Source organism: Talpa europaea (genome assembly GCF_964194135.1).
Source record: "Talpa europaea genome assembly, chromosome: 8".
In the NCBI taxonomy this organism is placed as follows: domain Eukaryota; kingdom Metazoa; phylum Chordata; class Mammalia; order Eulipotyphla; family Talpidae; genus Talpa; species Talpa europaea.
In genome coordinates, this window is record NC_140075.1 from 119,902,361 (window position 1) to 119,927,635 (window position 25,275).

Here is a 25,275-nt window from a genome sequence, read left to right on the forward strand (position 1 = left end):
ACAGATTCAAGTAGCTGCAGAAGAATCAACTCGGAAACACTCCGTCAACTAGTTCCAAATCCAAGAATGTGTAAAGACTGAACAAAAGGTTTAGAAACATCGCTACAAAAGCCAGGCGGACGTGCAGAGACGGGAAGTCTAGCAAACACCATGCTGAAACGTGCTATTTTCCATTTTAAGTATGTAACCTGGTTTTAATCATTTTCCAGAAATGCATCCAAATTAGGAGGGAAAAAAGCCTTTAGGAAATACTAAGGCTAAAGTCCCTTTATTCTGTGTGAGATCAGGCCTGATTCCCGGCTCTGACCCTCATAGCCCATCGTGTCTGAGCAAGAACGAGGACAAAACGCCCACCAGACTTAGCCTCTACGCCCCCCGCCTTTACTGTCTCATGGCCACTGCTGGACATGGGACTGTCTGCCTTTTTCTTTTATGCATGTTGAAAAATGCCCAAATGTGCCTGAGGTGGCTTTAAAACTTCATTTTCTGATGAAAAAGAAATACATAGAGCCACTGGTGTCCCCAAGCTTCTACAGAAACATGCAGGATACTAAAGTCACAGCACAGAGTTTTAAGACCAGGAACTCTGGTCAGGGTGGGTCCGGTAGACAGCTGCTCGATGCAGTGGGCAGGAAGGCCTCACCCGCGCGGAGCCCAGGGACCAGGGACGAGCACATCTGGAGACAGACCAGCCCGGGGACAAAGTGAGAATCAGACACGGGGGTGGGATGGAGAGCAAAACAGTCATACTGAAACATCCCTTCCCAAAGAAAAACTCCCAACGACTCCTCGCTGTAGTGTTTTAAAAATGCAAAGGCTGCCAGAACAGGTTTGATTCCTAACCGCTCCAACAGGGCTGCAGATGGCCTGAGCTAGAGAAAGGAAAATAGGAGCGTGTGAGAATCAAAGGACGAAGGCGGAGGGCCTGGCCAGCACCAGCGCCGTCAGCAGCTCACTTCTGGTCCGTGCAGAAAAGTCTTGTTTAATGGGGATGAAAACCATCACTTACAAAAAGAAATGAGCATAAGTTGAAGTATTTATAAAAAGATTTATACCAATCAGGCCTTTAACATGTAAAAAGTAAATCTGTATTTGCAGAGTTAAATATATGAAAATACAGAAGCAGACTGAATTATCAAAAAGAAAACATTTTATTTATATCACTAAATACAATTAGTTTCCCTGATTATAACCCACCAAGAGCGTCGCCTTCAACAGGATGGTCTGGTCACGCGAGCAGCCCCAGCCTCTCCGTGTGTACAGACACACACTAAAGTCACTGGTCTCGGAAAAAGCAGAGCTGAGCAAGTTAAATTAATGTCTGTCTAGAAACTCTTACCATTTGAAGGAAATCAGAGGATGATTTAGGTAGCAGGATACTCGTATAACTTAGGGGGTTAAAAGCTCGTAGTGATAAGTCATCTTGTGCACTCTTCTCAGGCGCCTTGTGCACCCTTCTGCAGAGCCCAAGCCTGGAAAAAGCCGGCTGGTCACGGAAACACTGGGCTCAGCTCACTTGCCGTGTGGCTGGTCATGATGCATTTCTGGCGTGTAAGTCAAGAGAACAATCATAACCCAGAGGTGAAGCAAAGCCTGAAGAGAGAGAACAATTTGTGGGTTGGCAGATCCATCGACCTCACCAGGGCCCCGCGGTGCGGTGGCGAGGCCAGGAGCTGCGTCTCAGCTCTGCTCCTGCCACCAGCCTGCGCCCGCGACGCTGCAGGGCTCAGCACAGGCTCACCGGATAGTAAGGCAGAAACAAACGTACAATCAAATGAGCTCAATGTGAGGCAGAGTAACAGATGTGATCCCTACAGGCTTCTCTGTGAGGAGGAAGGTCCCTCACACGACGCACGTGTCCACACATGGAATCCACTGGGCGACCACACGCAGAGCAGCTTCATAAAAACTGCTACACCCCCAAGAAGTTGGCTGGAAAGGATTTTAGCACAGACTTAGGGCTGGGGTTTTGAAAGCGGGTTTAGCATGAATTAGCGAAGAGGAGATGGGGAGACACTGTTGACAACATAGTGTCAGGTTTAGAGGTTGACTGGGGTCAGAGTACAGGCCTCCAGGGGTAAATCCCACTGACCCCCTGGCCATGCTGGGACAGACGAAGGCGGCGGGGCCATTGTTGTGTGTCTGTGGCGTCACTGCCCCGGGACAGACAGTGCCCCTGGTCATGACCTCCAGCACCTGGGAAATGACCCCCGAGGTGGGCTATCTGCTCCAGGTCATTCAATTTCCTGTCCGGCTTCTGTTCTCCCCATTCCTCTCTTCTTAAAATTTTATTTCAAGGAGTAACTCTTCCCTCTAGTGGACCACAGGAAGATTTCCAAGTATGATTTTATCTCTTTTCAAGACTTGAGGTCCATTTAGAAAAGAAAGCAAAAGTCATGGAAAGAATTTAAAGCAACTTTACATCAAGATCAAAACGAAAACAACTGTTTTGTACAATATATCAATCAAGGAGCTTAAAAAAATGGAGGTAATTCTATTAAATTGTATTGAAGTTAATTTTATTTGCAAGAAAAGCTCTTGAGCAATTTATATTTCAGACAAAATGAATTGTCTACTTGCACCATAATGGAAGAAAAAACCTTAATGAGCAAAAATAAGTCCTATTTCAAAACTGTGCTCAACTTTTACTCAAAAAGGTCAGCAGTTGAAAAACGAAATAAAAATAAACAACAATGAGGCTTTTTCAAACAAGTTACTTACCATGTATATAATTACAAAAACCCGGGCTATGGGGTATCTTCGGAGAAAAATTCCCAGGCGGATGCTGTGCAAACAGTGGTGGGGAGGGAAAGACAAGAGTTATTCTCACAACTGATCCCCCTGTGGTCACATCTAACAAGACTCTAAAATTTCACCCATTTAAACAACGTGGCCACCATACCAGGAGAACTTTAAAAAACAGATTGTTAAATGATTACTTGAAACAACTATACGACGGCCACAGTAATAACTACTTCCATCACCATTTGGGGCTTGGCTATTAAACGTCAGCAAACACTTTCTCTTAATTCTTTGGCTACACTTGGAGGAGGCAAAGTTAGTGCTGCTCTGCATCATTTTTTAGGAGCTAAAGAAGTTAAAAAGATGAGGCAAGTGTGAACATGTGAACTGGGGGAAAAAGTTGGCCAGGGATTAATCTGCAAACGGCTAATCCAGGCGCTTTTGCAAGGACGCCTGCTTCCAAAAGGCACAGAACTCTCGCAACGCCAGTGAACGGGCTAAGAGCGAGAAGCAACATGATGTCCGGACCTTACTGCTCTTCTCTGCAAGACGGCTGTTTGCACAGGCAGACACACCTTCCTGCTAAGCCTTGCCTTGCATGTGGGTTCCCTGAGAATTATGATGTACATTAAAAACAGCCTTAAACAGATGTGCTTAGCAACCTGGAGATAACAGCCTCTAGGCCTATGGCTTTGGGAGCCGTAGTAAGTCCTTATTTTTAACACCATAGCTCTATTCTGACACATAAAGGCAAGAAAGCATTGCTCTATTATGCAAGAATTCATTAAAATTATTTAATTATAAACACTAAAAGGCAAGAGTTTAGCATGTTATTTAGACATGAACTTTATCGAGGACTATTAAGACATTTAAAAAATAAGGCAGATGGGCCTCCCCTGGTGGCGCAGCGGTTGAGCGCTGGGCTGCGAGGCTGCCAGCAGCCTCGGCAGCGCCGGTTCGTTCCCCGGCCGCCGGCGAGGGTCCCACAAAAAAAAAAAAAAAAAAAAAGGCAGATGCCTGCGAGTGTAAAAAATTTATTTAAAAATACACAATATACAAAATGCTATTTATGTAGTATACATAAAATACATACTGAGCACTGTGGGATAAAACATTCAAACGGATGTACTTCTATGAGATAGGTTTTCTCAACCATGAATTTTTAAATAGTTTATTCTAGAAAGCGGAGAAAAGGGTGAGGGTTAATGATGTTCAATAAAAGAGACACTGGCAGACCTCTTGAAGTAATTTCAGGACACTGAAAGACCATGAAGGGAATAAGGTAAATGTCATTTTAATTATCAGCGCCGCCGAATGGGCCTGTGACCTGCGATGGAGACCCCTGAAAAAGGCACACAGCAGCAGACGGCCCCTCTCTCACGCCGCCAGCTTTCTTACCTGAACTGGTCGATGGAACTAGCAGCTTTTCGGACCTTTCCATACATTCCCACCAGGTTAGCTTCCGAGTCAGTAAAAAGAACAGGGACGTTTCGCAGACGTGTGCCTGTTTTAAACAAGAAAAGGGCGAACTGATGTAGATACCAAAATCACCTTTCTGACAAAATTGCAGCTGAACATATTTTATGCTACACAGGAATGAAATGCTCAAGGCCAACTTTCTAAGCATTACATTCGAAGTGAAACCATAAAGAGAAGATAAATTAGAGAACATATCTAAAGTTGCACATCCACAAAAATCAAAATTTAAAAACTAAGAAAATTATTTCTCCATGAAATCAGTAAATCGAAGTCTACAGATACTTGGTGTTGATGACTCATAGGCCCCTCCGTCCCGTGCTAGCTGCACCCTTCCTACAAAGCTGAGGACTCCTAAACTCTCATCTCCAGCCTGGACCACGCCCTTAACTCTAGACTTGTCCAACTGCCTATTTCATTTCTCCCTGGATGTTAAACAGACACCTCAAATTTAGTACCCCCAAAAATATGATCCAGATTTTCTGTTCCCGGCCAACTTACTCTTCCTGCAGGCAACAACCCCATCCTTCCATCTGGTCAGGCCAAAAACCTTGACTCCTTTCTTTCCCTCAAACTCCCCATCCAATCTGCCAGCAAGTTCTGTTAGTTTCCCTACAACATAAATTCTGAATCCGCCCTACAACCCCCACTGGCCTGAACCACTACCACCTCTCACATGCATACAACAGTTCCTCCCAGCTCTCCCTGCCTCCACTGGCAGAAATCTGCATTCTGTTCTACAGAGCAGCCAGAGGCCTCTTGTTCAAATTCATGCCCACAGTTACCCCTTTTAGGACCCTTCGGTGGTGTCCCACGTCAGAGTTAAAAGTCCATATTCAAGCCAAACAGCCTCCTCCGTGTTCTCCGTAATCACCTGACATTGCTCTCCCCCTCGTTCTGCCTACAGCTGCACCTGCCTGTTCCTACAACACTCCTGCCTCAGGGCCTCTGTCCTGCTTCGCTCTGAACAGGTATACACGTGAACACTTTTCCCGTAGCCCGCCTCACAGTCACACTGCCCTAACCACGTATTTGAATTATAATCCCGTCTCCACACCTGGTACCCTGAACCTCTCGCTCCTGCTTAATTTTGCTCTGCCCCATATCTCACCACCTCACATAATCCACTTGTATTCCCCACCTATACTCCGCGAAACACCAGCTTGTCAGGCCTGCGGGTAGAGGGGTTGGTTTCTTGTTGGCCTCTGAATATCTAATGCCTACAATAGTACTGGTACCCAAAAGGCATTTAGTAACTACTTGTCTTTAAATTGGCCCAGCAATTCTATTTCTAATAATTTATATCCTGAGAAAATAAAAGCTGTGTACTGAGGGTATTTTCTTCAGCACTGCTTGTATTAGTGATAAAAATGGTACAATCTAAATCCCCAACCACAAGGAATTGATTAAACAAATGATGGTATTTCCATTGATGGATTTCTATGAAGCAACACATAAATTACATAAAATATATTATGAAAATATATTACAAAAATTTAAATTATAGGTACTACATTTATAAGGAAAAACTGAGAGGAGATGATCCAAATTGTCTGATTTCAACTGCCCCTCTTACGTATTTCCTTTCACAGCAACTATATTATTAAAAATATACATATAACATGTATTTTTTAAGTTAAAAATTTTTTTTAATTTAAGCAACAAAACCGTGGTATGTTAAATGACTACTGTGCAGACTATGAAGTCCTAAAATTAAAAATCTAATCTATTGAAGCTTAAACTAAAAATCCTTAATACCTTTTTATTATGTATTTTGGACATCTATTTTAATTATAGACCATGGATATGCCTATGTGACTATGTATTAGCTGGTAATACCTGAAATTACAGACTGCAAGATTATTAAATTGCATCAAAATTCCCAAAGTCCTTCCCATATTATTTGCCTCTTGAATTATGAGCTTAGCCAGCAATGTCCTGTTAAATGTTCTACATATTTCAATACAGTTTCAGTCCTCAGGCTCCTCTCTAAGGGACATTCACGAAACCATCATCCAGCTCACTAACCACCACAAACAGCGAGCACATGGCCCAGGCCTCACACTAGGAGAAAAGAGCATTCTTTGTTGGATGAAGCTTCTTTTCATTCAAACAACAAGTCTTTCTGCAAGTTTCACTCATGTCTGAATTAGCAAGGCTGTAAATTAAGGCAATGAGACATTCTGCTGAGCGTCCTTGCTTTATTACCTTCCTTGTTTTATTACCTTCACCACTGTCAACTCCAGACATGTTAATGGAAGACCCGTTGCTCCCACTTCCAGCTACACACTTCATCTGCTGCTCAAGGCGCTCCAGCTGAAAGACCAGAGAGTTCTTCTCTGTGCTGAGATTCTCCAGCATGGTCTGCTTCTGGATGAGTGTCTCTGTGAGCTGATGGAGTCGATTTTCTAACTCGGACTGACTGCTATTGCTTAAAGTTTTATTGGTGAGCTGAAAGGCAAGATGTTCAGAAAATTTAAGTCATAACAACACAGAAACCGAATTACCACATCCCCACAAGTAAACTGCGGCATTAATTGATTTCCAAAACTGTATGATGATTCTTCCATTATCAACAGAAGTAATTTTTCCAACTCTAAGAGTGGATGATGAAATCAATATGGTGGGTCACATCAGCTTTAAAAAAACAGAAGAGCCTGGGATATATCAGATTGCCCAGTACATAATGTGACAATATTATTTTGTGAAGCTTCTGTTTGTGAGAACCTCCTACTCTTTATTCTAGAAAAGTTGTAGCTTAAAGGTTTTAGCTTATATTCCAAATTGATTTTTGTTAACTTTATAAATCTAATTAGAGGATAAAGGTCAAAGTTGATTTCTTCTATTATGTTTTTATCCAGTGCCATACAATAGTTTTGAAAGAATGAAAAAATAGTATAGCGGTAACCTAGTTTTCTTAACTAACATATTGTTCTCCTAAGAGGCCCAACGGTAATAAGATAAGCAGAACCAGATTTCTTATTGTTTACTCAGTAAAAATCTTAGCTCACTCTGATTTTTTTTTTAAACAATGTATTAAGATATTGATCTCTTTGTAAATTGTCCAAGTCACCTTATTTCTATGAGACAGTTTTTTTTTCCCTGTTCTGTATAGATCAAAAAATTTTAAGACAAATTCTCCTTTGGCTAATTCTTGATTACAAAAAAGGTACAATATCTTAGTCATAGTAGGCACTCAATGAAAATTTATTTAAGGATTAAATCAATTGGTGGTTTATGCTCCTTTCTTTAACTTTCTGCTAGCAGGGCATGTTATCATTTGTAAGCATTACAGAAATGTAGGCAAGGGAAGGAGAAAGGAACAATCAAATCAGTTATCCCCAGCTTTTATAAAAATAATTCTTTTTCTCCTGCTTCCCTCCCCCATTAAAATATTTTAAAACATTTTAAAATAGCCCAAAATTTAAATTATGGGCTACTATGAAGTCTGAGAACTTAAAAACTAAAATTATTTGCCTTTTCATGTCCTAAGTCATTAACTAAAATAATCAAACCACCTAAATTATTTAAATGATAAATGCATCTATAATTTGCTTAAGTCAATTGTCTGGCTGTAAGGGAGGAAAGACAAAGCACAATTCCAGGATGAGCGAATGCATGACATGGTCAGTTAAAAACAAGCTTTGGGAAATCTGGGTGGCAGGTACATGTTTTCTGTGCTTTATAGTTTCAGAGTTAAAGTAAGTTCTTGGTGACTTTATAAAGGACTTATCGATCTGTGGTTAACAGAAAATGTATCACTGAGTCATTTTTATAGTAGAAAAGAGAAGCCACCAGAGTTATGAAAATGGCACTCAGCACAACTACCACTGAAGTTAGAAGATACAAATTTGGGGTAGTTCACATCTCCTTGAGCGATTTTGCCAACGATACCTCTATAAGAAGCAAGCCATAGAAAATGGTAAATGCAGACCCACAGCATTAGATGAAAATTTGTATCAGGTTGAAAAACCTTTATTGCACTGTTGCAACAACAGAATTCAGGAAAAAACATGGGCAAAGAAGGTCTTACTAACTCCTTTAAAAAATGCAGTTTTACAATAGTGTCTTTTCCCAGGTGTTGATTCATACCTGATTTCTGAGTTTCTGAATTTCTTCTTCTCGATCTTTAATTCTGCTTTGTAATGTGTTCTTTGTTCGATAGAGATCTTCTTCTATGTAGTGGAATTCCTAGAGTGAGGTGTGAATAAGCAACCGCTAAATCAGCATTCTCTGCTCCATCCCCAGTACCTAAAACACTGCGTGCCACATAGAAGACAATCAATTTGCTCTGAGTAAATATACTGAATGAATAAATGAACAGACTTGGCTGGGTCTGGGGAAAAGTCAGTACTCCAGCATGATATATCACTTTGTACATGATGAATAGCCAAGGACAAATCTTAATGTGGCCAAGTGTTTTTGTCCTTTTTGGGTAGGTGTGGAGGAAGAGAACATCATGTATAAGTACATCCAACCTCAAAAAAAAACCCTGCCGAATGGTTTTCTGACTTTTCCACAAAAGACCTTTACCATTCTCACAGCAAATGGGAGAGTTCCAGATCCTTCCAACACTTGGCACTGTCACCTCAGTCAGGGCAGCCTCCTTATTGGATGTGTAGTGCTAGCATGTGGGTCTGGATTTGCATTCGTTTAATGATGCTGAGCAGTTCTTTTGGCGCTTATTTGTATCCAACGGTATCTTTACCTGTTTTGTCCCATCATTAGTACGAGAGAGAGAACAGAAAGAAATACCCCAGGGTACTAACAATTGCACTGATGCACTGCCAGTTTGCACAATGGACATAGTCAGAGTCGGGTCTGAATTTAAGAGCAAAACTCACGCCAGGGAAGAAAGAGCAATTAAAGTTAATTAAGCACCTTCAAGAGCATCATGTTTAATTGTGCAGACAATGTAAGTGAAAAGTGCTGGACGAAGAAGTAAATGTGGTATGGAATCCCACTGTGAAGATGATTTTATGAGTAGTTCAGCCTACTCACTTCAAAGATTCAAAAAATTGAGATAAGAAAAGACAAAATTAGGTGGGTAACTGGGCTATAAAAATCGAAATTTATAAGAAGGTTTACCTGGCGGAAGTTTGAGGTTAGCAAAAAATTTAAGGTTAAACTAACGAGGAGCACTAAAGGAATATTTAGTCCCAACAGTGAGTACTTTCTGTTGAGAACAACTGATTCCTAAGAGCCTATAGCTATATTCAGTCCCATTTTCCTCTAACATGGACTCTCCCCTTTTGAAAGGGCAGTAGACGTGGATGCGGCAAAACCATTTGCCATAATGATTTTATCTCATCAACCATCAAGAATATTAATGTTTTGCCTTTTAATATACAGTAGCTCCCCTTCAGTAAATTAAAATGCAATTTCCGAAAGGACAGTTAATCTTTAAATTACCTAAAACAGCCCATGTTGAGCCCTGCAGGTTGCTATTCAGAGAGTTTTGTTCTCACGAAGGAAGCGCTTGCAACTCTCATTATAAAAACAAACATTTTTTTCCTGAGAATAAAATCAATTTCAGAAATGATAAATCCCAATAGAAAAACAATCTTTAAGAATATAAATATGCAGAGCTGGGAACATGAGTGATGAACTGAAATTTCTAAGTTTTCTCTTCCGTAAAATGAAGAGTACAGTGATTTCACTGTGAGGAGGCTGTAAGTACCTATAACAATGTCATTACTCAGGAAATTACAGGTGCTATTAATATTGGATACTGAATCTTATTCTGAAAATGAGATTGTAAACACATTTAACTGTTAATACTGAAACTCTAAGTATGTTAACATATAATTATTGGCTGGGGCACAGATAACTGCTAACTGAAAAATGAAAAATTTTAAAAGTGATCTGAAGAATTTAATTTTAAATATCATTTGTAGGAATAGTTTGTATAAGCATTTTCTTCTCAAATATTTCTTTTTTTTAAAGATTTATTTATTTATGCATATAACAGCTGGGGCACAGGCCAGATATGTGGGGGGGGGGCGGTGAGAGGATTCACGAGAAAACAGCAGGGAACAGAACAGGCAGACTGACTCTAATACACTGCTGAGGGGAGCAGCAGGTGAGACAGGAGAAGTCTGCTTCGCCATGTGGGTTGCTCCCTGGCCAGCCAGGGATCAAACTCGTGCTGCAAGAGCTATGGATTGCTTCATAGCGTGGTGCTTAACCCCTTGTGCCACCAGGGAGGCCCTCTTCTCAAATATTTCTATTAAGTATTTATTGTTGTTTCTAGAAAGTACAAATATAAGAAAATACAAAAATCAACTGAGGTTTTTAAGTGTTCTATACATATACACTCTGACAAGGAGATACAATTAAATGCAGAATAGAGTAGCAGAAATAATTCTGGGCTCCAGGATAGAAATCCTGGGTTCTAGTCGAATCTAATTAGTCATGTGAATTAAGCAGGTCTGCAACTATTTTGTGCCTCTCTTTTTTATCTGTTAAAAAAACAATGAAAAGGGCCTCCCCGGTGGCGCAGCGGTTGAGCACTGGGTTGCGAAGCTGCCGGTGACCTCTGCGGCGCCGGTTCGATCCCTGGCTGCTCCCCGGCCACCGGAGGAGGGTCCCACATGGCGCGCAGACCTCTCCTGGTCCTTCTGCCTGCTCTGCTCCCCGCTCTGGCTCTGGTGAATTCTCTCACCCTCCCGTGCTTCTGACTGTACCCAGTGCTTGTATAAACAAAACAAACAAACAAACAAATAAATAAATAACCATGCCTCAATTAAAAAAAAAAAAAAACAAAAACAATGAGAAGAGTGAGTAGTAATAAGTGGGACTTTGAGGTCCTGTCTACCATTAACACTCTGAGCCCATCCTCTAGGGACTTCAGTGAGTTACTTTTCTGCGAAGCTCCATGTGACCCCTAGTGGACAGAATCCACCTTGGGCATCATGAGTCTAGAACACATACCTGCTTCTGCCGCTCCAATTCTGCCTCTAGTTCTTGTTTGGATGCTTTCTGTCCCGCTATCTGGTCTTGCAGATCCTGTAGCTGTTCTCTGGCTGATTCTGCTTCACTGACCTGCTGGGCCTCCATGTCCTAGAAAAAAATGACCCTTACATGTGAAATCAGTAGCTAACCACTCGATTCGACATTTACTGAGCAATCGTGGTGAAATCACCATGAATGGGCTCAGCAGGCACTGGAGGGATACAGAGGAGGGAGACCTGGTATCAGCCTAAGAGGAATTACATAAACTGACACTTCATTATATAATATGGCAAATGGTAGGAGAAATGAAGAGGATACTACAGATGCCACAGCACAAAAAAAATTTAGTTTGGTAAGAATGAGGAGACTGGAGAATGAGACTCACTAGGAGCTGTTTCTGTTCAAAAGTTAATTTCAAAAAGAACAGAAACAGCATCAATGTAATGAACAGCAAAGTGACTACAGTTAATAACACTGTGCTGAATATTTGTTGCTATGAAAATAGATCTTAAAAGTTGTCATCACAAGAAAAAAACCTGTCAATTATGGATGGTAACTAGGCTTCCTGTGGTGATCATTTTATAACACATACAAATATTAATCATATGGTATGCACCTGAGGCAAATACAGTATTACATAATGTCAATTACATCCTGGGGGGTGGGGGGGGAATCTAACAACAAAAATACTTCACTACATTAGTCCCCTGAAACTGCAGTCTGTAATTAGCTTTTGTGGTATGTGGTTCTCGCATCACCTGACATTAGCATATTGTCTTTTTTTTTAAATGAGCCATATTACTATAACTTGTTTTTACATTTTCTCATATTTCTTACTCTAACTTCTTCACTTGGTGTCAATAGTATCATTTTTCCAAACTCAAGAACCACCTCTGGCTTTATGTGAAATCTACTAGTAGCAAGGAACATGGCTCTAGATCCTAGATTTCTATATTCTGGAATTCACTATTTTCCCCTATGGGTAAGCATTAATCTATTCATATAGTAATATATAAGATTAAAACTAATATTTTAATATCACTTTTTAATCTTTTGATAATCTGTTATTTCTATAAACTGACAACTTCACATATTACCTGAAAGAACTGACAGATTAACAACAGTCAAAGAATCACAGTGTAATAATCGAAACTCATACAACTTTGTGGATATAGAGGAAAACAGTAATTATTTTTCGCGTTGGTTACGTTTCCAGTGTTATTGATCTTCACCATCAATTTGACTAGATTAGATGAATTCTTGAGATGCAAGAAGCAGGCACAGTGGTTAAGAACTCATGTTCTGGAATCAGACAGACCAGGTATCCTGGCTCTGCCTCTCCCTCTTTATGGCAAATTACTTTCTTCTTCATGCCTAAACTTTTTCAACTGTAAAATGAGAACATCACCTCTCTCTCAGGGTTATGGTAAGAAATAAATGAAAGGATGTATGTCAAGCACTTGGTGCAGTGCCTGGCAGATAAATGCTCAATATGTTATAACTATTATAACATTAACAATTCTTCCATTTTGCTAGACCTAATCTACTATCTTTGAGGTATTATTTCATAAAGTTCTTGAGAAAGGGTAGGAAAATGAGCCAATGTCATCAATAATGCTAGGGTAGGGATAAGATTAAATAAACAAATCATACTTCTCATAATCTCACCCAAAAGACATGGAATTGGCATGAGTAACTTTAGTATCCATGCAGTTTCTAAGTTCATAGGCCTGAATTCTTCAAATTTAAAATTTACAAGGAAAAATAAATTCTGCCTTAAAGAATTAGAAAAAAATCCAGAATAACAGCAGCTACTATTTACTCAGTGTCTTATGTGTCAGGAAGGATGGCAGGTCCTTTACCTGCTTTATTCCTTATCCTCAGTAGGCCCCTCTATGCAGGCGCATTTTACAGATGAGAACACCAGGCTCAGGGGAAGAAGTGCCTCCTCGTGTGCTCATCTGTTACATGCCAAAGATGGGATTTACAACCAGGCCGGTCTGAAATTCAAGCTACACGGGATATTCTATTCTCACAGCTTCCACATTTTCCTTTGTAGTTCATAGACATCTTACAAATCAGTCATTTTCTGAGTTAATGCATAGGTGAATACCCTTTGTAAAAAGCATTTTTTTTTAAAAAAAGTCTCATTACCATGTACTTCATTGTCTGTCATTCTCAGGGACTCCTATGATATTTAAGTCAAAGATTTCATGTTTAAATAAAGAGCTCAATTTTATTTTTAGACTAAATATAGTAATTAGACATAAACTACAACTTACATGACTATGCATGAAACTGTAAGTAAAAGACTACCCTGATCCCATTCTAATATCAAAAAAATTCCAGTTTTATAGACAAGCCCAAATATAATTTGTTTTTAGCCACTAGATTATAAGATCCACAAATATGAAGATTCCTGTTCTCAAGCGCCAGGCCTAGGAGGTACCGGCACACAGCAGGCCCTGGGCAAGTAGTTGTTGAACAAGTGAATCTGGTGACCACGTTTCTTATTTCTATCCATGGACAAGAAAGCTGCTGCTCATCTTCTAGCAGAAGTTGCACACATTATTTTGTTAAAGTCCTCTCTCCAAAATACAGACTCCATCACCTCTCAAACTGCTAAAAGTGGGAGTAAATAACCATAATAGATCTTACCTGTAATTCGGATCTCAGTTGATGTATCTGGCCCATCAGCTTCTGTATTTCCTCCCTCTGCATCTCCTTCTCATGCCGAAGTTCTTCAAGTTCCATGCTATTAGCAGTGCTGCTATCTAGGCCTTCAAAGCCAGATCCCTCCTTAAGGCTATTAATCAATTTTTCTTTAGACTATTATAAAAAAAGAAATATCTTTAGGCAAAGCAGAGATTAATTTGTACGCTAAGTCTCATCTACCACACAGAAACTGAAATGCCCCAGAAACATTCCAACCCTAGGCTCCACTGATTTAACAGACTGTTAAATGCAGTGGGATAAAAACACAACAGAGGCTTGCTATCCAGTGTCTTTGGATTTTAGTCCCCAGGATCACGTTATAGTTGAAAACATAACACGATTTTTCTCATACGTTCTTCTCATGTTCCTTCCCTCTCCCCTCCGCAATCATATTCCATTCAACAAATATTTATGGAGCATCTGCAAAGGCACTGCGCTCAGTGTCCTGAGTAATCAAGGACAGCACCTCATTCTGGGTAGCACCCCCTGCCTTATGAATCAAAGGGAAGCTACAAGTATCCAGCGAGTGGCAATAACCAGAAGGTGAGAATTCCAAGGAGGAAAAACTATTTGAAGAGGAGGCGTCACCTGAAAGAGCATCTATGCCGGCCTTGGGAAACGGCTAAGATTTTAAAAGGCATAGAGAAAACAGAGCCAGAAGCTGGAAGTACAAAAGCACAGGGCCTCTAAGAAAGTACCATGAGATCAGAAACAACAAAAAGTACTATGAAATGTGCTCAGACAGTGTGTTTGGACCAATCTGTGGGGGCTTCAGATACCAGGACAAAACATTCACTTTTGCTAAGTTAAAACAAGTCACCAAAAAGCAGACAGGACAGTGATGTGACCAGAGATGTTTTAGGAGGGCTAATCGATAGTGGCATAAAGCAGGTGCCTACAAACTATGACTGATCTGGCCTGTGGCCTGTTTCTGTACAGCCACAAATAAGAATGGTGTTCATATTTTTAAGGGACTGCAAAAAGCAAAAACAGAGACTATGTAATGTAGACGACAGACACAAGGCCAAATGTACTATTTGGCCCTTTAGAGGAAAAAGGCTGCTGATGCCTGGTGTAAGAACAAGTTGGAAAAAGATTTGATGTGGGAAGACTAGTTTCGAAAGTGCTGTAACTCTAGACCAGTAATAAGGACCATCAGCTCTTTCACCTTAAATGCAAGTATTTTAAATTCATTCTCGTCCATCAAAAAGTTTTTACTTTTTATGTGGTAGATTTATGGGTGACTTTTTTCAAATTTTCTATGATAAATACAATCATGTATAAAATTTACTTTTTAAAATCACAAAGCAAAACCCCCAGCATCACATTTCTATCTGGCTCTTATTCTTTCCTCATGGCCACAGTCATCAGTGTCTTCGTATTGACACCTTCCAGGGGACTCTAGAAGCACCTTTTGTGAGGTTCCCAGGACCTCCGACTTGCCAAATACAACAACTGTGTTCAGGCCCCATGGCATGGGCACCCTCTGTCCCACTGATGAGCCCCTACTCTAAGTCTCCCCCTGTGTGGCTTCCCTGAAGGCAGCAGTCTCTTCCTGGTTCTCTGCCAACTTCTGCCTACCTACGTTCCTTCTCAGTTTTTAATTCCATGGGACAGTCTTATGGAGAACGGGCTATTTGAGGCAGGGTGGGGGGATCAAAGTACAGGTAGACGTTATCCTCAGGAAAAAATGAAAAGACAGTCTTCCCTTTGATACGAGAGGAAAGGAAAGAGAAGTACCTTCGATGACTGCAGTATTTTCTAGTTAAGGGTGCGGTCACCTTAGATTTAAGTGAGGGGAGACAAAAGCTGGATGATGCCTAAACTAGTTGCTCCAAAAAAAGTCAATTGTTAATATTATCATGGTGGCTAGGGTGGTAGGTCAAAGACCTGAAGTAGGTGGTGGCAGAATGAATTAATCCAAAAGAAAAAAACGTGAATAAGACACACTTCATTCTTTTTATTTTTGAGGAGAGCAAGGCACCTGAGTGCACCAGCCCAGCCGAACACAAACAAGTCACCTCACAGATGCATATCGAGTTTCCCAATGCCTCTCAATCAGCTGGCAAATCTAAATACCCACACGTGTACACCTCCCATTTACCTGGAGTATTCTCGTGGCTTTTTGCTTGTAGTCGATTAATTCCTGCTTCGAAGATTCCAAGTTGGACTTAAACGTTTTGACTTGCTGTTGAAGCTCATCAACTCTCTTCTTCTCATCTGCGTATTTTCTTTCTGCCAGAGTAACTGACTCTGCCAACTTCTGACGCTCCACTTCCATTTTATTAAGGCGGGCAGTAAACTCACTCTGTGATAAAATTTTAGATCTTGCTCATTATATATCCTATGTTGAGATATTATTTTATAACCATCCATTTAGATATTTACGGGATTTATTAGCTCAGCCAACAATGTAACGGGAGGGCAAAAATAAATACATGAATAAAACAATAATAAACCAAACTCATCTGTTGGAACGTAAGAAAAAAAACTTAAGGTTGTAGCTCTGAAATACAGCACATCATCAAAATAAGTAGGGAGTTTGGGGCCTCCTGGTGGCACAAGGGGTTAAGCGGCAGCACCATGAGGCTATCCACAGGCACTGCAGCATGGCTTAAGTTCAGTTCCAGGTTGGCCAGGGAGCTAACCCACATAGTGTGGCAGACTTCTCCTGTCTCGCCCACTGCTCCCCTCAGCAGTGTATTTCAGTTAATCTGCCTGTTCTGTTCCCCACTCTGTCTCTGGTGAATCCTCTCACCCCCAGCACCTCTGGCCTGTACCCCAGCTCTTATACGCATAAATAAATAAATCTTTAAAAAAAAAAAAAAGTAGGGAGTTTGTTAAAAATACAACCACTCAAGGCCATTCCTGGCCTCACTGAATTGGAAGTTCCACAACTGGTGTTAGGAATCCATTTTTAAAGACATTTCCCAGGTTAATCTGGTCACCTGGATACAGGGTCTTGACTAATATTAGCTGATGAATGGACAAAAGGTCTAGCGACACTAGAAAGTGTTACAAAGCAAATGGAAGAAACAAGTAAACTGCTCCATCTTTTCTAATGTTTCCCCTTCATTTCAAATTTTCTAGTAAACAAGCCAATGTAATCTTTAGCTTAAGAGACTTTTAAAGCACAATCTAAAAGCACACGGCCTGTCCCTTACTGGCCGATCCAGTTCTGAGAATTATTTTTTACCTTCCCAAAGTTTCTGCCACCAAAAAAGACCAGAATGTAAGGCAAAAGTCAGAAGGCATTTATTGTTACATACCAGTAACTAAAGCCCACAAAACTTTGCTCTATTGTTAACTCTTACTTTGAAGAAAAGCAGCAAGAGGACCTCAGCTGATGTGTCACGAACATGTGAAATGTGTCTAACACAACTGAGAACTGTATTTTTTAAGCTTATTCATTTGGATAAATTTAAACATGAAAACTTTCTAACACAATTAGCAACAGATTTATGGAGACATAACCCACATACCACAAAGGTCACCCTCTTACCTGCACAACTAAGTGGTTTTTACTCAGTGTTGTGCACCCACCACCACTATCTAATTTCAGAACATATTCAACCTCAGAAAGAAATCCTCTACCCATCCCGCCTCCTTCTCAGCCCCTAGAAACCTTTAATCCACTTTCTTTCGCTATAGATGTGCATATTCTGAACATTTCAGATAACTGAAATCGTGTAATATGTGGCCTTTGCCTGCCTTCTTTTCTTAGAGTAACATTTTAAAGGTTGCTCCATGTTGAACAGGAATCAATACTCCCTTTCTTTTTATGGCTGAACTGCATGTCCTTGTTAAGACTGTAAGACACTTTGTTTATCCATTCAGCAATTGATGGACACATATATTTTTTCCAGTTTGGGTCTATTAAGAATAATGCGTATGTGTACAAGTTTCCGTGTGGACATATATTTTTAATTCTCTTTTGTATACATTAACTAGGAGTACAACTGGTAGGTCATATGATAACTATGCTTAAGTTTTTGAGGAACTGTCTATTACTGGAAAACGTCAAGTATGTTTATAACAATCTGGGTACGAAAATTTACTTTTTTACCTATAGATTTTATAAATTCTAAATACAGCTTAAGCATTTGCAAAGAAAATTTAGTGAATGAATTGTTACACCATATTTTAAAATATTAGTCTGCAAAAAAGAATGTAAAATGTTTGATTAATAACTTTTAATATTACTACATGTTGAAATGATAGCACTTTGGATGTAATATATTCATAAAAAAAATACCAGTACATTTTTAAAAAAAATCTACATTACCTGGTATTTATTTTCAGGGCTTCACTACTTTCACCTGTTGAAAAGATAGTTCTAGACTAGGGGTTCTGACCCTGACTGCCTATCAGTTACACCTAATACTAGCACCTATGTCCCCACCCCATATAGTGAAATCAGATTCTTCTGATACAGAGACCAGACATCAGAAAGTATTAAAAGCCATACAGATAATTTTAATGTGTAGCCAGGGCTGTGAATCACTGAACTAGATGCAAAAATTCATTTCAGAGTAAAACTCTATAAATACTATGTATCATTTTCTCTTGAAATAAATGAATCAGACTAAACTGGAATCAGAAAAGGCTTAAATAAAAAGAATAAACAAGATGCCCAAATCATCTTTTAATCAAATAATGGTAATGTTGGCTGTGCCACCAAATTAAATTAAAAGATTTTTAAAAAGATCTTTAATGAATAGTAACTACTTGAACTATTTTTTAATTTCAACTTATACAACTGAATGCATTTAGCAAGGATTAAGTTTTATTTTAAACCTTTGGTTTATGTCATAAAATTTTCTGAAATGTACTACAGTAGTTTATTAGCATTTAAACATTAAGAAACAGCATAAAGTCACTCCTCAACCAAATCACAAAAGGGAGGTGTCGCCTTCTGCTCTGACCTGCATTTGTTTGTAGCTCTCCTGCTCTCGCTTCAGAGTGGCATCTGCTTCATGCAGTCTCTCCTGAAGAGTCTGCAGGGCTTGATTCTGCAGGCTGCTACCTTCATTGTGATCCTGCAATATCCTAAAAAAAGATCCATCGCTTGAAATAACTCTTATGCACAATGGACAAGTGATAAGGCAGAATAAATTTGAGAGTCCTGGCTTGTTAGTACTAAAAAAGATGGCCTGACTAAAACAGTCTTAGAGAAATATTTTAAACAAATGTCACCTCTATTTGTAGGCATACAAATGCAAGCACATAACAAATTATTAAATACCAAGACATTAATGATACTATATTCTTCAAATATTTTAAAATTTACAAGTTGTGAACAATGCATCAATATTCACATAAATTCATTTTTAATCACACACATTTCTAACATTACTAAAAAATAAATGTTCCTGCTTGTAAATTTCCAAAAGCTAAATTTTCACAAGATAGGGTACACCGTAATGTTTACCATTATTTATACTGGAAAGAGAATCATTCTAGACTAGAATAATCCTAATCATTTGAGTAGGATGAGTTACCGTGACTTTTCACTCTGTAAGGTCTCCAGTGCTTCTGTGCGTGTGTTTAGTAGCTGATCGGCTTCCTGGAGTCTCACTCTCAGGACAGCCAGCTGGGAATCTTTTGCAGCCACTGCTTCAGTCAGGTCATCTACTTGGGCTCGAAGTTCTCGAGTTATTCGATCACTCTTTGAATGATCAACATTCCACTTTTCAACTCTTGCTCTTGCCTTGTTTAATTCTTAAAAAAAAAAAAAAAGAAGCAAAAAACACAAAAATTCTCTATACAAGTGAACCAATCTTCCTCAGATCACACACAGATTCTCTTTTGAGTCCCTTCTGTACTTATTTTCAAAATTAGGAGTTTACAAATATCTTCAATATTTTTTTTCCAGGTGGAACATCCCTTTTCCAAGGCCAACAAGCACATCTATCTCAGTTGAAAAGGGCCATGAAGCAAGTTGCTCTTCTACAAAAAATTTCTTTTTCCCTGGAGATAGACCATGAAGCAACTAGGAACCAAAACCAGTAGGTAGGAGTTCAAAACTCTGAGATGATCAGTGGATTTATGGAGTTTTGCAAGAGACAGGAAAGAAGAGAAATTCACCTTAAAGGTAGATAATGATTGTACAGCCCAGTGAGACCAAAACAAACAAAAACAAAGGATTGTTAAACACAAGAAAGGATCTATTTGCTTCAATGACTGTGGCAGAAAGATATTATTCTCTGAACCTAGGAAATGGCTGTGGGAGAGCCAGGCCGCGTACCCTTCCACACCTCCGTTTGCCGTCTGCAGCTGCAATTTGCCAGCCAGAAAAAATTTTCTTTTGACTATTAAAGCAAACCTTACAGGACCTCAGGAAAAGCTGTATTTCTTTGTCTAAAGTAATCTGGGTAAAGTGACACTTTTCCCAAGTTCCATTCAGTAAGACTCATACAGTCTTCCTACTGCTCTTCTGCGCCTTCAACCACGTCTTCGCAAAACTCTTCCTACTGTCCCCGCTCTTCTAATCACTTCGCAGAGATTTCTTCTTTCTGTTTTCTCCTCAGTCATACTTACATAATTACTAACATAGTCCCCACCACGACCTATCATGGGATTATGTGCTTAATTACCCATTGCTGAGAAACCCAAGGGTTTTCTACTCTAGGCCCCATTCTGTGCACAACTCCAACGGGATGCTATTTAAACTGAATTCCTCAGTCATTTTTTGCTCCCTAAAAGTGCAACACTGTGAAAATGTCCTGTGGTGTCCAGTACTGTGATTTAATTCCACCTTTGGTTCATGAGCAGTCTCCCATGAAGTTCAGCATAAATCAATTAAACGAACCAGGTGATTACTGAAAGTCTGTTCTTTTCAGTTCTTAAACTGGAATGACCAAGTAAGGAATGATCAAATAAGCCAAACGTCTCCATTTTGGAGTGGGAGGATGATTGGTCCTAGATCCAAACCTGGGCCCTGTATTTCTGTGAAAACACTCTGTGACAAATCTCTAAAATAGTTCTAAATAGCTAAAACAGTTTGGATATTATCAAGCTTTTAGTTTCTTGTTGAACTGATAACATTTTTAATCCTGGGCAATTTAAATAAGATTCTACCTTCTTGAGTTTCCTTGGATCTTTGAAGTAACGAGGCCATTTCTTGATTTAAAGATTGAACTTCATTCCTCAACAGCTGGTTCTCCAGGCGAAGATTAGACAGTTCATGTGATTTGCCATCATCATTAGGTGCCGGGTTGTGATCAGCACAGGCATTTGATGGTACATTTTCCTTTGAAGAATCTTCTTGGCCTTCATGGCCAGAATCTGAATTATTAGAAGTTTCTGTAAAAAAGGAATATATTTTCATTACATCGGACACTCACTATTTAAGCACTGATAGCGTGCTTGGTAGAATGCCTTTGGCTGAAGTTGATGGTGAAAGTGAAAATGGCATTGAAAGGAAACTTAAATTCTCAACAGACTTCCCTCCAATAAAATTTCATTCTTATCATCAGTGGAATCTAGACCTCAAAGAATCTTCAAAATCTGAACTCACTGAATGAATGGTGTCAAGAATGGATACAAGAATACAGTTCAAGAAATGAGGAAATCAGAGATAATTTAAATGGAAGAAGGATTTTGTCTTCCCATTTGTCTCCGGATGATTTTTGAAAAACAGAGTGAAATCTCAACATTGAAAATACTGGAAAGGCATAAAAGCAGAGCTGTGGGTTTCAAGACAAGGCCAGAGAAATTTGCTTTATACCAAACTGGAATCTAAATGTCACGCAAGGGCCTCCCCGGTGGTGCAGCAGTTGAGCGCTGGGCTGCGAAGCTGCCCGCAGCCTCAGCATGCAGGTTCGATCCCCGGCAACCGGCTAGGGTCCCACATGGCGCACAGACCTCTCCTGCTGCACCCGCTGCTCCCCTCAGCAGTGTCCTCTGTCTGCCTGTTCTGCTCCCTGCTCTGACTCTGGTGGATTCTCTCACCCTCCCACGCTTTCGACAGTACCTAGTGCTTGTATAAATAAATAAATAAATCTTAAAAACTAAAATAAATAAATGTCACGCAAAATACATTTTTACTTACACTGACAAAAAAATGAAGTATATGCTACAAAATAAACTATTTTCAACCCTACCAATGCAATGAGAAGAAAAAGATTTTTTAAAGAGTTAAAGGGGTAAGAAGAAACCAAACTGTCACTAACTGCCGATATTACTGTGCATTTGGCATCCTCTATCACTCAGCAGCACTAGGCATTCTAAGCATCTGTTCTTAAACTTGGGTGATTTCACCCCTAAGAGACATTTGGCAATATATGAAAGCTTTTTTACTTTTCACAACAGGAAGGTTCTACTGGCATCTAATGAGAGGCTAGGGATGCTGCTGAATATTCTCCAGAGAACAGGACAACTTCCCACATAAAGAATTGTTCAGCCCAAAATGTCAACAGTCCCCAGGTTAAGAGAAACAAAACTTAATTTTTATAGCTCCTTTGTATTATACTGATAACTGGTTCTAACTCCTTTCTTCCCTGTTAAGCAGGGTCCTTTATAACTAACTGCAAGCTGTTTTCCTTAAAAGTAGAAAAATAATCCATGTCACCCTTAGGCTTAAAAGACCTCTGCTAGCATCACATTGCTGTGGCACATGGACTGCCTGGACAATGAAAAAGTTCCAATGTCCCGACTTCATCCCCAAAAAATCTGACTCAGGAAGTTGCAGGGGACACCCAGTAATTGATTTTATTAACCACAAAGTGATTCTAACACAGGTTGTCCAGGAACCACTCTTTGAGAAACAATGCTTTCCAGGAATAACGGGTTTGAACAAGTAAGGAACAGCATTTTATAAGGGCCATCAACAATAGGCCACAAATTTCCTTGCTGGCTTAGTTTGTTCATCGCCACCATCTCACACACACTGTTCCCAAGAACTCTCTTATAAACCTTTTTTTACTCTACCAAACTTTTAAAGAATCTGTGCATGTCTAGCTGTGGTAAGTCCTCTGTTCACCATGAAAACTCTTCAGAAGACCCAGTTGAAATTACAGATCCTACGTTAATCTGTATCTGACACGTCAGGCAGTGAGTTATTACCTTCTCGATGTTTCAACTACTCTCTGACCAACTCCATGACTGCATTTATCACACTACCTGTAAATTATCTGTACTGCATAATACTGCAGTGTCTCCACTGCATGCACTTTATCCTAATCCATTCAGTACTGTATGCTGGTACCCAGCAGGTTGTCAACGAATGATTGAATAATTAATCAAAAGCTAGCTGAGAAGAAATCTGTCAGCGTGCATACTCAATAAATTAACTGCTAGGGCATGCTCCCGTCTTGGAAGCCCGACACCCCTGCCTTTTTACCACTTAATAATCTCAAAAATACAAAAGAGATTTTATTTTCTAACAGCAAAGATGGTGGGAAAAGTTCTAACATTTAAACAAGTTCTAACATCTTATAGATGTATGAACTGCTGGATGTACTGCTACTTTAAATGCTTAGTAGGTACATGAATTAGCCATGTTACTGTGTTAATCTTATTTTTGCATGTGAGAAGGTACACATGTAGAAGTAATTTCATAGCAAATGAAATAACTGAAAGACCAGAATTCTAAGTTCTTACTTCATTACTTAGCCAATGCCTTCAACCCTTCAAATTGGATCAAAGTGCAGTTTCTTAGTTTTACTTCTGGGGGGGACACAGGGAGTGAAAAAAATATACACCAAAAAACTCACAATCCAGAATATGTGTGACATATAGTCTCCTGCATTTTTATAATGTACTGACAAAGAGAAATGGGGGAGCTCCAAATCCAGAATAACGTAGTTTTTTTTTAGATTTCATCCTCCCCTCCTTTTTGGTATCTTAAAATATCTTACAGAATAATTTTTGTCATAACTTCTCAGATGCAGGCCGGGAAATTCCCCTAGGACAACATTCAAAGGCCCCTGTGATAACTGCCTACTAACAGTACACCACGTTCTTTTGCTAATGCCACACATTTCAGAGCCTGCTCTTACACCAGTGGGGACAGTAAATAAAACAGGATGAGCAACATTATCAAATATTTGAGGCTACAAAGACACATCCAATTTGCATAACTAAAAAAAAAAAAAAAAAAAAGAGGACTGATGAAGTACCAGCGCTGTGGCTCCCGGAAGGATTTTCCTCAATGGCTCTGACACTGGCTGGGCTGGGTGTAACAGAACTGACGCTTGCTTGAGAACTCGGAAGCACAGATGTCTTGCTCTTTTCTTTTTTGATTTCTACCCTCCCAGCAGGCTCCTTCTGTGAACTATTAAGAAAATCAAATAGCAGCTCATCGTCGGGTTCTGACTTTTTTCTTCGAACAAACTGCGATGAAGGCCTAGGAACAGACGCATTTTCACCGGGATGGGAGGCCTCCGCTGATGTCCTAGATCCTACTTTCACATTTGCAGTGCCAGCTAAGATGGTAGTTTTTTGATTTCTAATGTTATCAGCTGCCGAGGAAATATAAGGAGCTTTAGATCCAGTCTGGTAAGTTAAATCTGCAGTTTGCTGATGAAGTTCAGGATAGTCAGTATTTTTGCTATACACAAAGTTGCTGGTATTCTCTTTTCTATTGAGAGCTGTTGCAGCCCCTTGATCAACTCGGTTTAAAAGATCTTCTGCCTTTCCAGCAAGATCAGCAAACCAAGACATGATGGTAGCAGGATAATCCTACTGGGCAACCTGTAAAAAGGACATAAAGTAATCAGAATGAAGTAACAGCAGAATGTGTGTAAGACCAGGCTCCAGAGCCAGATAGTGCAGGAATGAAATCCTAATCCTGCCTCTTACTAGCTGTGTCTTAAGCAAACTACTTAACTGAAACTGAGAAACTTTATGTAGAAAATGAGAAATGTAAGTGTATTTACATTACAGGATGGTTTAAACTGAATATATAGAAGTGGTAAGCAAAATGTCTGGTACACCACAGGCAGTCACAATTACAACTACGGCTGCTGTTACGATTCCTGTTTCAGCAAAGGGCAAATTTTAATGTAATAAAACACCCCAAATTATCAAATAATCAGTATGGCAAAGCTAAATAAAAACAATTCTCTCAGTTGTTTTTAAGTGCTTGTTTTAAGGTGCCGACCCTTGAAAAACCTTTGGACCAACACACAGGCTTTCTTAATGGTAAACTGCAGGACACCCGGATAGTTAGGTGTGCACAACAGCAACCCGGTAATTTCAACACTCAGTACCTACTAAGTGTTTGTATTAAGCTAAGTTCAGAATTTTAAAAATGAATCGTCATTCACCTGATGGTTGAATACTTAAAACGTACCACAATGAATTAAGATAATGGTGAAGTAACCAGTTCTCAAGCTATCGAAGAAACAATATATACGTCAACCATGTCTTGAATGTGTACACTGT

The 25,275-nt window shown here is 39.7% G+C and overlaps 1 protein-coding gene across 1 annotated transcript; it reads right to left on the reverse strand.

Moving 5' to 3' along the window:
* Window positions 1-1,512: 1,512 nt before the first annotated feature.
* On the reverse strand, window positions 1,513-24,552 carry GOLGA5 (golgin A5; the record flags this gene model as incomplete). Its single annotated transcript, XM_084241054.1, has 12 exons — window positions 1,513-1,593; window positions 2,722-2,785; window positions 4,141-4,246; window positions 6,444-6,669; window positions 8,311-8,409; window positions 11,152-11,280; window positions 13,831-14,001; window positions 15,992-16,195; window positions 18,813-18,936; window positions 19,389-19,608; window positions 20,968-21,192; window positions 24,009-24,552. 12 exons carry the CDS (start codon window positions 24,550-24,552, stop codon window positions 1,513-1,515), a joined length of 2,193 nt encoding a protein of 730 aa, XP_084097180.1.
* Between the last annotated feature and the right edge of the window lie 723 nt (window positions 24,553-25,275).